Source organism: Macadamia integrifolia, unplaced genomic scaffold (assembly GCF_013358625.1).
Source record: "Macadamia integrifolia cultivar HAES 741 unplaced genomic scaffold, SCU_Mint_v3 scaffold2551, whole genome shotgun sequence".
In the NCBI taxonomy this organism is placed as follows: domain Eukaryota; kingdom Viridiplantae; phylum Streptophyta; class Magnoliopsida; order Proteales; family Proteaceae; genus Macadamia; species Macadamia integrifolia.
In genome coordinates this window covers 36,365-50,961 of record NW_024868790.1, presented here as the reverse complement: position 1 = coordinate 50,961, position 14,597 = coordinate 36,365, and the positions used below count along the sequence as shown (strand labels likewise).

The window sequence follows — 14,597 nt, the reverse complement described above, 5'->3', positions numbered from 1 at the left end:
CACCCCCACCTCCCACCCCCACCTCTACTATTATCCTTTCCGTCCCTCAACATAGAGGAAGGAAATCCGATAATTCCATGAGGTCCATACCAAAAACAAAGTCAAAACTATTTCTCACTTAATCCGATATTTCCATAATGTATTTGTCAGTGAGAAAAACCCATGTGTATTATTGTTTCCCTTTCTCCTTTTTTTCTTAATATACAATGACTTTTTAGCTAAAAAGAGAAGTGTTAAATGTGAAACACATCTTTAACATCATAAGCCACAACTTTTGACATTCCTATAAGGTAAATGACTAATGAGGGCAACATTTAGTCCCACTCTTCCACTGTTCCACAGATGGTGGGGGGTTATCTGTACCAAATTCGGCTAGTGAATCAACTACATTCCATTCCAATGTTGAAAATAATTCCCTTTTCACATGAGAAGAAGCTTCTCCTCGAATCAACTTTCCAAATTTGATTTGTAGATGACTTTACGAGTCTTGTGGTCAAATAACTAAATATTTATACTGCGTTTGGTATGTATACTCATAACATATTCTGGTCCAGAACACATTTTGAAATGACAGAATAATTATTTGGTGAAGGGGCCTTGTTATAGAATGCATCAAAAGGCTCATTCCAATTCCACGTTGTTGTTCTTGTAAAATCGTGCATTTAAGTATTGAAGACTGAGACAAGGGTCGGTCCCAGGTACTCCCGACTCTCATCTAGTATGCATAGTCATAGGGCGGAGCATTTGGCATGCATACTCGCATGGCAAAATATTTGGGTGTTGTATGGGTGGGGCGAGGGCTAGGATAGGGGTAAGTGGTGAGAGTGGGAAGTTGCAAGTACAGAGGTTATGAATATGAAGTTGTCACAAGAGGCCCTTCGTCTACTGTGCACAAGAGGTGACAGCTTCGTCCATGTGTAGGGTTTCATGACGAGGTGCTTCAGGGCATTGGATCTGAGCTGCCGCCTCTTGTACGCAGTAGAGGAGCTGGATCCTAATGGGAGAAGGAGAAATGGCAAGGAAGATGAGATGTGAAACTTGGAAGATGGTTGGAGGTGGGGGCATGAAACAGAGCTAGACTCCATAGCCTATTCTAACATGAGTCTCCTAACAGAGTAACAGGCATCCAGTTTGGTTCAATTTCAGTTCTAAAATAGATCTCACAGATTAGAACTTAGGACGTATCTATTTGGGTTGGCGCCGGTTTATTTTCCAAATTGATACCCCAAAATAGGGATATAGACAAAAATTTTAAAAATCCAAATTTGATGCTTCCGTCAGAGGGTATCCCTATTCAAATTATTTGAAAAATAATAGATAATCAACTACCCAAAAAAAAATAATAATAATAATAATTAACGATTTTGAGGGTTGTTGAAAATTAGAGAGAGAAAGAGCTCAAGATAATTTAGAGATAGGAACTAAGAGCAAATTGTATCTGTGGGGCTGATGTAGGGGATGGTATCGATCTGATCTCTGCCAATATCAATCCGATACCAACCTGGATCGATCACTGCCAATATCAATTCAATATCTATCCAAATCAGTGGATATCAGTCGATTTTATCCTTACCTTTTATTAAAAGTATCAAGTTTTTATTATTTTACCCCTGAAACGATCCAGATAACTTACCTAGATTGATCAAGAATAGGGATCAATCTGAACAGTTACTAATTCGATATGACCGATCCCAGTCCGATACTTTAAACCATGGTATGGAGAGAAGAAAAGAAGTCTAATCACAAGTCAAGATTGTAGACGGGTAATCTAATGACACAAGTCAAGGTTGTAAGCCAATAGTCTAATAAACCGAATTCGATTCCGATCCATAATCGATTCGTTTACATCCCTGAGATCCCCAAGGCCCAAACTGACCAAAGTTTGTGTTCAACAGAAGTGACCAAAGCGGCCACATACTCCACATGGAAACTGAAGCCCAAAACACACTCCTTCACGATTGCCGCCATTATAGTATCGTTTGCTTAGAAGAACTATTAAATGTAGAACGTGGAAAGTCCACAGTCCAGTCCACGTCCCACGTCAGCAATCACTAGAATCCCGTGCCTTACAACACGTGGGAGAGTAATAAAGTAACTAATAAAATCAAACTCCAGTCAAAAACCTCCCCAACCAAAAAGTCCAAATCCAGATAATCTTCGCTACGAAGAAACCGCAAATCGATTTCTTGACAAAGTAAAGCCCCACCCCTGTGGGACCCACCACCAACTTAAAATCCATCCTAATCACAATGACAGTCACAACTCCCCAACCGTCCATTTTGGACTACTACTCCTCCTCCTCCTCCGTGACCCAAGTGGAATCATACGTTAAATGATTCCCTTCTGTTTAGGACGAAAAATCTCTATTTTAGCATTTCAGATTTCATAGATCTCTAAGCCTGGCGTGAAAATCTCAGAATACATTCCAATAATACAAACCAAACGCAACCTCTGAAAATCCAAAAAATCAACTCCTTAATAACCTTTCTTTCTTTCTTTCTTATCTTTTCAGTCACAGGCTTCTCAGCTCTTTTCAGTCAATTGTAACAGTACGAACGAACAATTCTATTTCAGAACCAACCCAAAAAGATAAATCAATCAATGCTCATCCATAACCAAAAAATAAAAATTAAACAAAATAAAGGGTATTCACAAAAGAAGTAATCCAAATTACCTTCACTATGTAATAAAGGAAAAGATGCTCTCTGTTCTGCAGTTATGTTCGATGTTGATGGGGTTGTTGATGTTAATTGAACTGTACTATCCAAAAAAAAAAAAGAGGAACAAAACCCAAGATTAAAGAAAGAAAGAAAAAAAAAAAAGATTTTAATTTCTGTTTTTCTGATTTTCTCTACAACATGTAGACCTCCATGCTTGCCTTTTTTGGAGAATTACAAACAGGGCAAGAATCGAGGAAGGCTTCACAGGATTTGCAAGAACAGAGATGCCTGCAAGGAAGGAAAAGAACACAGGATCTTTGAGAATTGCAGGATTTGCAAGTCATCTTTCTCATTGATTCCTCTTCTTGTTCTTCTTCTTCTTCATCATCTCTTCTCTTCTCCTCTCTGTAATGTGCTTGATCAGAGATATCGCAACAGGACTCAACATCCTCTGCTCCTGCAGATGGAAAACAATAAGCGTTCTCTTTGACCTGTTCCAGAGTATTGTTAAGGGCCATAACCATAGCTTCATTCTCCTTGGCGACTCTCTGCCATGCTTGATTCTCCATCTCCATCCTTCTCAAACATTCTTCCAACTCCATTGTTCTTTTAGATTCTCTTGCAATTTCTTCATCTTTCTGTGTCAGTAAGCTCATCATCTTTGATTCCATCCTCCTTAGAAGGATGGCCAGTTGATTCTTCATTTGCTCTTGCAGAACTGATCTGAGTCTCTCGTTCTGTTCAGAAAAAAAAAAAACAATAAATAAGAACCATAATCGATCAATTACAGAATAACCCATAAAAATTTTCAATCTAATAGATTAATCTCAAGAAGAAAGGCAAACAAGAAGAAAACCCATTTGAGATTTAATCTGTATTATTACCTGTAATAGAATATATCGATCAATCTCCAATGCTTGTTTATCAATCTGAGCAGCTAAAGAATCAGAAAACGCCATTGACAGAAGATTACTTTGACAAGAAGGAGAAGAAACCAGGAGACTATTTTCAAAACCCAGATTGTGGTTTCTCATGAGATTGATATTCTGTAACTGCTGCATCTGTTCTTGCTGTTGAGGATTGAGATAAAAATCATACAACCCACCACAAGAATCCATCCATTCCTGCGAACCGTTAATACCAAAAACCAGATTCTCCTGATACTGCTGCGCTTGAACAGCCATCATAACCAAAAGAAAAAAAAAATTTGATTGTAAACCAAATCACCAACTCCAAATTCCTTTCCGTTGTGGATATATATCGAACAGAAACTAGTATGTAGTAGCTGTTGCTGTTGGATCAGAAGGAGCGCGTGACTTCGATTTCGATTCTTCCTCTTTTTTTCTTTCTCTGAGGTTGCTTTGGTATTGGGTTGATTTTAGGAACTGAAACTGAAAAACAAGAAATAAGAGGTGGTGGCTTCCTTTTATAAGTAATCAATCTCCTACTTCGTCGCTGTTTACTAATTTGAATAATCGATCATACGTACAAGGTACCATCCAAATATTTTAAAAATAATAAATATATATTAAAAAAAAAAAAAAGCTTAGGATTCTCTCTCTAGTTAATGGAATTGAGTAGTGGTGGGGGCCTAGCAGGAACGTACACATGCAGATATTGTGACAAAACTATCGGTCAGAGATATTAGAAGCGTTGTAGAGAGAGAAAGTGAAAGAGGTGTGAAAGAGTCAGATATGTCAGTTTTGTCAGTGGGAACAGCTAAAGAATAGGATTTCTTTTTTTTTTTTTCTTGGTTGGGATTTTTTTTTTTTTTTTCATTAATGGAGATTTTGTTTGTATTCTAATTTTGGATTGGCATTGAGAAACAAGATCACCGGAGACAATGACGGTACGGAAGTTATGGTACAATAAAGAAGCATCTTTTTGAGGGAGACGGCGAGTCGAGTTGTGTTTTCATAACTTCCCCCACCTCCCCCATTTTTTATTGTGCTTCACGTATTTATATAAACTTGTCTTTTTCTTTACTCTTTCCGTCTTCCCTAAGGGTAAGGTGCGGTTCAAACCCGAACCATTTAGACCCATTGGGTATTAAAAGAGGGTAATTCGTTCAGTTGTGGCTAATTTGGTTTGGTATTTTGAATAGGAACAAGTTTTCGTTTAACCACAGGTGAATCTCTTGACTACAGCTTTCAGATAAGGGGAGAAGGTATCAGGGGCATCACATAGAAGAGATGGGTATTATTGATTTTGTCTTATAAGGGGTATTTTGGGACCCTAAGATGATGGTTGAATCTTATATTTTTTAATAATTTTGCACAAAGAAAGAGCCGAACCCTACAATTGGGGGTGTAAGAAAAGGATCCAGATTCTTTTCAACAGTTAATGGTTCAATTATCCTTCAACTAGACATAGGTATACTTAGAACTACACGCAACCTATCTGAGGCTATGTGCCCCCAAGTGTTGAGATGCCTTGTGTCTGGTTGAAAGATAATTGGAGCAGACAGTTGTTAGAGATGAGCCAAATCTGTAAAAAAAAATTCTTCTATATAAATAAAGTCAAATTAAAATAGAAACTAATCAAATTGATTTTTCTTAACCCAATAACTATCAATTTTTATCAGTTTCTATCTATTATCATTTTTTTTAACTTTGCTTTTTTCACTCCCTTATCTATTTATTATTGGTTTATGGAAGAGGGTTGGGCACACCACTTGCCCCAGGTAAGCAAGTAGGCGGTTGATACGGGGGCATATAGCCATGAGCAAGAGGTCTTTTCACTAGAAGAGGGAGAGAGCCAAACACTTGGGGTTCATGTCCGGGTGCTTCAGGTCGTCAAATGTATGTTACCACCACTGTTGTGCTACAGAGGAGTCGGATCCACAATCCAATGGGGTACCCATATATATATATATATATATATATATATAAAGTATATAAAGGATAAGTGTAAAAAGAATCTCAAATTTGGGAAAATGTTTTTTTTTGGGGGGGGGGTGTTGGGGAGAGAAATAATCAGCCCCGCTTATAGTGAAATGGAATATGACATCTCTATTAATGTTTTTTCATGCACTCTCATTAGCCCTTGGACAGACACAGGAACCACATTCCCCTACAAAATACACTCCCCTTTAAATTTTATCAGGATTTTCGGTTTTCCATTTTTGGTTGGTGTAGTGAATCTAAATTTCGTAACCACTTTTAAGATAAAGAGTTCAATCTGATTAGTATTAATCAGTTCAATTAGGTCCGTCTGATTTCTTACACTCATAGTTTATGATTTTGACTTTGGCCATGGGGTTTGTATTATACATGGCCACAAGATGCCCGAGTGCGTCCACATTGTAGAGATCTAAGATAGTGGTGCATGGGTAATTCCCCTATAACACAACTTAACCAAGGTTTTAAAACTTGGAATTTAACATAGAATCAATCTCCATTAATTTTGAGTTGAATCTCATCCCCAGATCAGGCAAAATTGATCAGACATGCCCTGATTCGGTCTTGACTCAATATGCATAGAATCAAACTAAAAAACTTTGACCTTAATAAATTATAAGTCAAACTCTTTTTTTATTTTTATTTTAATAAAGGATATGATCTAATAAATATGATGAGGCATCAAATTGTATGCATCACATAATAGTTATGTACTTGTGTAATATATATTAGGTATCGATGAGCTTGCTACATGAGTTACCTACCAAAGAAAAGACCTCATAGAAAAGAATAAAGGTGATGAAACGATCATGTCATGAGGCATCTCAATTGGAACCCAAAAGGGGTCCATTATTTGGCCTCTCCACTTTCTTCTCATGTGATTTCAGTTCATCATATCACTTTTCCCATGAGGCAACTATCAACCTTAGCCTTTGTTTCTATAAATCAATTATGATGTTGGAAACAACTATATATTTTGTAACTTTATGCCTTTTATTTATTTATTTATTTTATATGGTTTCATGATTTGTCTCAATGTGGCATAGGGCCTAACCAAAAAAAAAAGTGTGACATAGGAGATTACATCCATCCTATCAATCAATTTTGAGCCTAAAATAAAAGGAAAAATATTTTAAAAAATAATTTAAATTGAATAAAATTTTCAATAATGCAAGTTAGTTTTCATTAAGTGAGATGATATTCTTATTATTTTATAAAAATTTAATTAAACACTTCATTTGACTGTTTCTTAGGATTGTTCAAGGTTGAAGTTTGAATAGTAATATAGATGGAAGGTCCTTTGTCTCTTGGCCCACCCTTGTTAATTAAATTTTGATATATTTAAAAAGTAAAAAAGAAAACAATAATAAAAAGAAGTATAAAATTATAAATAATTCTGACATTTGATATTTTATTTTCCTTTTAAACAATTTTTTAATTAAAATAAACAATTAATGACATGAAGTATTAAATATCCAACTCATCTGGCTAATGAATAAAAGAACTCAACCTACCCTTAAAAAATATATATATATATAAAAAAATCAACCCACTTATTTTGCAACTAATTACTTCGTTGGGACTAAAATTGGAGAGGAAAAATGGCCCACTTACAAAGCTACAATACTTCCTCCCCCAAACTTATATAGCAAGAGAACAAAAAAGAAGATAGCGATGGGAATAAGCATTTCTTTTGGGTCGAGTTTTCCCTTGACCGATGGATTCGAATGGGTATCCATAAGGTATAAAGGAATAATTAGGGATATTATCTACTTTCATAAATAGGAAGATAAACGTTAAAGACTGTTGATGAGTGTAAGAAAATTATCCGTTTTCAAGAGTACTTTATTATTTTCAAAGCAAAATGTAAAGCAACAGAAGAAAAAAAAAAAAGCAAAGAGAAAAGTTGAAGGACCGAATTTTTCATCCACTAACAGTGAATGGGAATCCATTCACTTCAAGCATAGAATGGATGAGTGAATGCATGGGAAGGATATTTTGGGAATATATTAAAACCTTATAAGGTTTGTGAACCATCTTCTACGGTGAAGGAAAACTTTATTCAAAACTAAATATTTGATTATAAAATTTATGAAAAAAATAATACTAAACTTTTACTTCTAAGCAATTTAGATTTAAACAAACAAAACTTAAACTTATATTAATAAGCATCTTAAGTGTCAAATGGCAACTCACGTGTTGCATAATAGATATAAATTAAATCTCTACTCCTGAATGAAACTTGGTCTAAGAAGACTTTGCCAAGTAGCAGTAACGCAATTCATTTTATTTATTATGATAATTAGAATTATTTAATTTTAAAATCTTCCATAGTCAAAAACCCGGTGGACCTTGAGAGTCATATGAATCGGCCGAATGCTAATTTTATTACCTAATTTCATCAAATACCCTCTCATGTATTAGCATTATTCTTCATATTTTTTTATACATATTTATTGTTTTTTTTTGGGGGTAAACTATACGTGCTTATTGTTACTACGATGATCATTCAATGTGCACTCTATGTATCTATCACAGTATTAGATTTTTCAAAACATGAATTCAGCCATTTAAAATTTCGAACAAGGCTGAAATTTGTTCACTTATTAGCAAGGATCTTTAGATTTGCTTGTCTAAAGAATTTTGATCTCATTTGAGCTATTATCTTTGACTCCTCTTGTTTAAAAAATTTAAATCTCAGTATTCCTCGTGGTTTATCACACAATGGATATGTAGATATTTAAGCACTGTGAAATTCTTTTACAAACTAACTGGTTACAAAATTCTTCCCAAAAAATTAAGGTGCGATAAATTTGGATGGATTTTGTTAGAACAAATTAAGGAATATAGGATTAATGAATTCGTGCATACTTTAGGCTCTCTTTGGTTTGATTTCTATTTGTATTTATTTGACTTATTTTTATTTTTACAAGGGTTTGGTATAATTTCTAGTATTTATTTATATTTTAAACAAATTATAATAAATCACAAATTACTCTCAAGCTATTTGTGATTTGTGACAACAAATCATTTAGGTTGGTTTTTGCTACCTTAAATGAGCATGTGTGCTAAACTGCTCAAAATCAATAGTAAATATGTAACTTCAGTATGTTTTATATATTTCCAATAAAATACCCCAAATCGTATCATCTCTCTCACTCGAAGCTCAAAGCTAAAGGTGAAAAATGAAATCTATTTTTTTATTATATAATCTATTTTGTAAATAGTAGCCAAACGAACATGATTTGTGGTCCATAATTTATTGTCACAAATAATTCCTAAGAAATAGTTAATAAATACAAATAGAAATCATACAAAAAATAACTGTAATTATTTGGTTTTTTCATTTAGACGATAAAAATATGGGAGAAACATGGTTGCTAGGTTACATGAGCCTATGCCCAGACATGGAAAGGGAAAAATGATCATCTTTTGTCCCCTATGAAATGAAAATTTTTACCTGTATTGGATGCTCCCAAGTGTTCTCTCAATGGCCCCCTACACCCGTGTAGGCCACTCAGTGATCCCTTCTTAAAAATAATTAATATATTTTTTAGGGGGAAAGAACCATAAACGGGTCTGTTCCTTATGCCCCCTCACAGGTTTTCTTTATGTGAGATGACCCTTTGCCCCTTATGTGCTCTTTGATAGATACCCCATACAGTAGTCACACGACTTCCATTTTTTTTGATATTTTTTTATTGGTAAACACATGTTCCCTGTCCCTTCTAATGTTACATATATCTATAAACACATGGGAAGCAGAATCAAACTGTGAAAAGACGTTTATACCTCAACTCCACTTTTTCATGTGTCAGAACATAAGCAATACTGTCCGGGTAGTTTTTATCTCTTAATTTTATTTTAACTGCATAAAATTCATAATAAACAACAGAAAATCAAGATTTTTCAGATTATTGGAAGTTGGAACTCTTTTCTTGGAATTATTGGAATTCTGTCCTTCGGCAGTCTGGGTTTAAGATAGTGGGGCCGGGACACTTATTTACTGACTTTACTTGCAACAACAACTGTATTACTTGTGGAGACTGGAGAATGGGCGGGGGGGCCATAGGATAGTACTGCTCATCAAAAACTGAGGTGGAACCTTTTAATTAAAGGGGTTGTTGACTGTAGAGCTTCAGTAATGGAGATTGTGGTATTGAAGATCAGTTTTTTTGTTTTTTGGGTAAAAGATCAGATCAGTGTGATCAAGTGGTGGATGTGACTGACTAAACTCTAATGGTGACGGGGCTTCAAGGCTGGCCACTCCACCTCTGGCCTCCCTGTGACCCTCTCATGCCTTCCATCCATCCATCCATCCATCCCTCTATAAATAGTAAATAGTACTCTAGTACTAGTAGTTGTGTCATGAATCATGATCATGATCATGATCATGACTCATGTGTGTGTAATCTGTGTATCGAGATTTGAGAGTTTATCCAGTTTTGGGTCTGTGACTCTGTCATGTAATCTGGGTGAGAGGATCTGAAAAGTGGGGAACATATCCCACTAGTTTGTAGCTATGTGTTTCCCAGTTGGTAGGGAGCAATCCCACCCGATCGGGGGTGTGTTTTGCTTTGCCTGTTTACCTCTACAGGGTTAGAATGACCCTTTAACGTAAACCAATGAATCTCTGGCGAAAGAAGTTAATGAAGGCTGGGGGCCTAGTGGGTCAAGTCTTCTATCAATCATGTAATGTGAGCTATTACAGTTTTACAGTCTACGTTGGGAACTCACACTCATCTATCTCCCCAGTCTAAGAAAATGATCACCGCCTCCTAGGCTACGGTATGTTGCAAGTACCCCCCAGCCCTTCCTTCTGTGCCCAAGTAAAAATAACCCCAAAAATAGAGTTGAGATTTTCTATGCAGAGTGGGTCAAAGTGGGATGACAAAACCATTCATTAGTCGTTGCTATGATATCAGAAATGAGTCTCCTCCATGGGTTTAGGCTTTTAGCTGTTTAGGAGGAGTGCTTAACTGCTTATTGACTTCCATGTTAGTGTTCATATTATTACCTTCATAACTTGAGAAAAAAAATTTAATCTGGTTAGGTCAGGTAAGAATTTTTGGGGAAGGGAAGAATGTTAGTTGGGTATGAAAATGTGAAGAAGAGAGGGAGTAGGGAGTGGGGAGTGGGGAGTGGGGAGTGGGGAGACCCAGAAAAGAACCAGAAGAAGTAGACACTAACCAGCCCCTTGCTGTTTCGAATTATTTCAGACCTCCTAGGGCCAGGCCAGGCCACCAAACATGAAAAAACTTAACCTGATTTGGTTGGGAAATGAAGCATTAAATTAAATTAAATGAATCGAAGAGTCCCCATCACACTGTAGTTGGCGGTGATGCAAAGACAAGTCTATACTGTCCAAAGGAAATTAAGGACCTTGTAGGGTCTTTCTTGGGTTGCTCCAAGATAAGACTTGGAGGGTTCTCATGGTCATATCTGTGCAGTTGTAGTGCAAAACCACCAACCAAACCAACCAACCATCTGTGCATGTGTTGAAAGTTGAAACTAAGAAAGATTTGGAGAGCACTGAGGCGTTAAAGAGGATGGATCTGATCAGTTTGGATAGAAAGAAATTAAAAAGAGAACAGCCCCATTCATTATTTATTGTCCTTTTTCATTTATTCACTCACTAGTAAGAGGCCTACCACTCTACCATGAATGATGATGGGGTAGGTTTAGTACTTGGGGACCCATGAAAAGTAAAACAACGTTGGAAGGAAATATGAAATAAGGAGGAGCCCATTTTTGGACCCACAGTTTTAAGTGGGAAGCAGACATTAAAAAGACAAAATAGGTATTAAAGAAAGGGTCACCCCACTTACCACACTACTACTCAATATCCAATTCCAATCTGAGGAAAAGATCAGCTAGATAAGGGCAGAAGCCTAATTATTCACTTAAACTTTTCTGGTTGAACTTCAACATGAACTACATCCATGTTCAATGACATGAATTGGGTGGCGTGACTTGAATTTAGAGTGGGACATGGGACATGGGACATGGGACACAATCACAACTACTACTAAACAGAACAAAACTCTTCTACAAGAGTCCAAGGTGAAGAAGTCTTCAACTAAAGTTATCAAACAAGTGCTGGGCCACTGTGAGACTCTGGGGAGTCTGGGGACCCCTATATTATGACAGAGATATGGTTAGAAAAATCAAATATAGACGAAGAGTGCTGACAGGATCATCAAGTCAGAGGTTGAGGTTGCACTTCCCTAGGTATTTTTCCTTTCTTCCAACCTTTGGTTTGAGAAGTTTCAATCTGGTGGTTCGTGGTCAGTGGTTACTGGTTATAACTTACACGTATCTAAGAAGGAAGAAGAGATGTCATTTTTGAACGGGTTCCCGTTCCGTTCTGTTGGGGTTGGCCTCTCGAAACAAAAAGACTTTAGTAAAGGCCATCGAAGAAGAAGCCGTAGCCCACAAGGCCACACAATAATAAGTTGTTGTTTCCACGTGCTGCCCCACCTCCCTCCTTTGCCTTTCTTGGCTTCTTCCCTAGCTTTAACTGGCCTGACTTATCTGGGACTGAGACTGACTCATGATTGTGCCTCTTCCCTTTCCATGTGAACACGCGTAGTTTGATTTAAGTAAAATCAATGAGGTTAAATGGAGAAAATGATTAATCTTTGGTTCTCATTTTCTTTCTTTTTTGTCTTGTAAAAGAGAAGAAAAAGAAAAGAAAATAGTAGTTGGGTAAATATGAATGTGAAGAGATAGATAACCAAGCCTACCTCATAGTTGATGGAAGCATTACGTACTCAACTAACTACTACCCTTTATTATTCTCATGTGACATTCACTGGTGTCAATATTTTCACAGACTTTTTTATTACAAAAAGAGATAAAAGGGAAGAAAATATCCCACATCTGTTGGAGTTAATATTTTCAAACACACTGATGATGGTGATGATGATGTTTACGCTCAAATTCTAAGGAGACAATAGAAGATGATCGCAAGATTTCGGCCTTGATTTTTGGTAGAAATATATGAGTTTCTAATTATTATTATTATTTCTTTTTAATTTTTTTATGGGCTGACCGAACTCAACTCTCCCATTACAGAAAGATAAGGCAAGAGTAGACCTATACTTCCAGCAGATCTCTCTCTCTCTCTCTCTCTCTCTCTCTCTCTAAAACCTATACTTCCAACAGAAAGAGATGAACCCCACAGAATACAAGGGGTTCTTCTCTCGAGGCCATGTTGGGTATTCTTCCAGTTTGAATATAGAAATCTGAATAATATAGGGTAGAGACGTGAGATAGTTTTTGTACTTATGTTATTAGATTGGTCTGTGACACTGCGCAGGAACTTTAACAAAAAAAAAAAAAAGACTCTGCAGGAAGGGAAAGCCATATTTATAATTAAATATAACTTAGTGTGTCTCCAGACCCACACGTACTGGGGAGAAAGCTTTCTCACAAGGGGACGTAACTTCACAGCTTAGCCACGAGCCACGTAGATAAATGGATGAGGAATTTAGGATTCCTCTACCGTGAATTGCACTGTGGCACTACAGCTCTGATCAGTCAATTCCAAGAGCTGTGTATAGGTGATGGATAACAAGGGATGAGAAATTTGTAAAGGTACGAGTGGGTTGGGTTGATAGAAAGAGAAAAAAAGATAAATAAATAATGAAATATGTAATTTTTAATGAGATTTATCTTTATAGTAAAGAGAAGAAATGAAAATGAAATGGACTTTTATAAGGAAAGAAAAATAAAATAGGAGAAGAGAAATTGATACAAAAACAAATTTTCTATGGAATCCTACTAATTTTAGTAGAACTTTGAAAATGAATAGGATGAAAAATGTTTTTGTCACGTGGAAAGCTAACAATTTTTATATTAAATGACCTTCCTTCATGGAGAAAAATGAAACAAGTATAAATGAGTGAAAGTTTCATACTTATATATTATAAATTGTCACAAATATGATGGAAAAATTTGTACTCTAAAAGCCTCCTGTTAGATTGCTTGATGAAAAAAAAGTGAAAAAGATAAAAAAGATGGAATATTTGTACTTTATTTATAATAAATTACCACAAATATGAGTGTTTAGATTAATTAGGGTGAAAAACTTATAAGACAAATTGGTACCATTTATAGAAAAATTGTTTTTATGTCTATCGCTTTCCTTCTCCAATTTTCTTTATTTTTTAATTTCCATATTTTCTCACCAAATTATTTCATTATTTTCTTTCCAACTCAATTCATAACATGGACGATTTACTTTCATAAATTTCACTACTTTTTATCCGTCAAACAAATAGAACTTTGTAAGATTCTATTTCATGAAGTTTCGTGCCGTGACTCTCTGTGAGAGTAATATTTTCAAATTAGTACATGATTATACAGACAATCTTTCAGCATTCTCTAGTTTAGTCATTGTAGAATTCATTTTCAAGTCTTATTTTCCCATTCTATATTTTCATGTATTCTTTACAGGTTCTTCACGGGCACGGCTGTTTCATGGAAGGTTCCCTTTCAATCTTGCCGGCCGGGCTAGGGTTTTGGCACTTTCTCATTAAAAAAAAACCTAATTATATAAGTTCCAACTATTGCATAGTTGACATGTCTGCCCTTCCTCAAATCAAGATTAGATTTGGAGATGATTGACTAATCCGGAATTTTAGGAGGCTGTGACCCGTCAGGAGAACCACCTAACCGGGAATAGTATAATTTTAGTACAATTTTTCTCTCTCTCTCTCTCTATATATATATACAGATTAGTTTCTTTATTTGGTAAATATCTATACAGATTAGGATGAAGAAACTTGACCAAAATAATGGAAGAAACCATGGCGTCCAACTGAAGTTTAACAAAACTCTCTCTCTCTCTCTCTCTTTTGGAAGAGAGGAGGATACATAATTTACATTAACATTGACTTCTTTTATGAAGAATAGGATAATAAATTTAGATGTTTTTGTATTTTAGGAATAGGGCACCATGGATCGGATAGCTTTCTTTTTACCTCCTTTGAATTATTTATCATGATTGTCACAAAAAAAAAAAAAAAAAAAA

The 14,597-nt window shown here is 35.8% G+C and overlaps 1 protein-coding gene across 1 annotated transcript; it reads right to left on the bottom strand.

The window, feature by feature from the left end:
- Positions 1-2,796: 2,796 nt before the first annotated feature.
- On the bottom strand, positions 2,797-4,096 carry LOC122066735 (probable BOI-related E3 ubiquitin-protein ligase 3). Its single transcript, XM_042630575.1, has 2 exons — positions 3,545-4,096; positions 2,797-3,397 (listed from the first exon to the last, which is right to left on the bottom strand). Exons 1-2 carry the CDS (start codon positions 3,845-3,847, stop codon positions 2,852-2,854), a joined length of 849 nt encoding a protein of 282 aa, XP_042486509.1. The 5' UTR covers positions 3,848-4,096; the 3' UTR covers positions 2,797-2,851.
- Positions 4,097-14,597: the final 10,501 nt, after the last annotated feature.

What these genes read in the sequence shown, in the direction of transcription:
- LOC122066735 (XM_042630575.1), bottom strand. Translation starts at nt 3,847, where the DNA reads ATGATGGCTGTTCAAGCGCAGCAGTATCAGGAGAATCTGGTTTTTGGT. An exon ending in ATCGATATATTCTATTACAG is followed by an intron (nt 3,398 to 3,544) that starts GTAATAATACAG and finishes TTTTCTGAACAG; the next exon opens with AACGAGAGACTCAGATCAGT.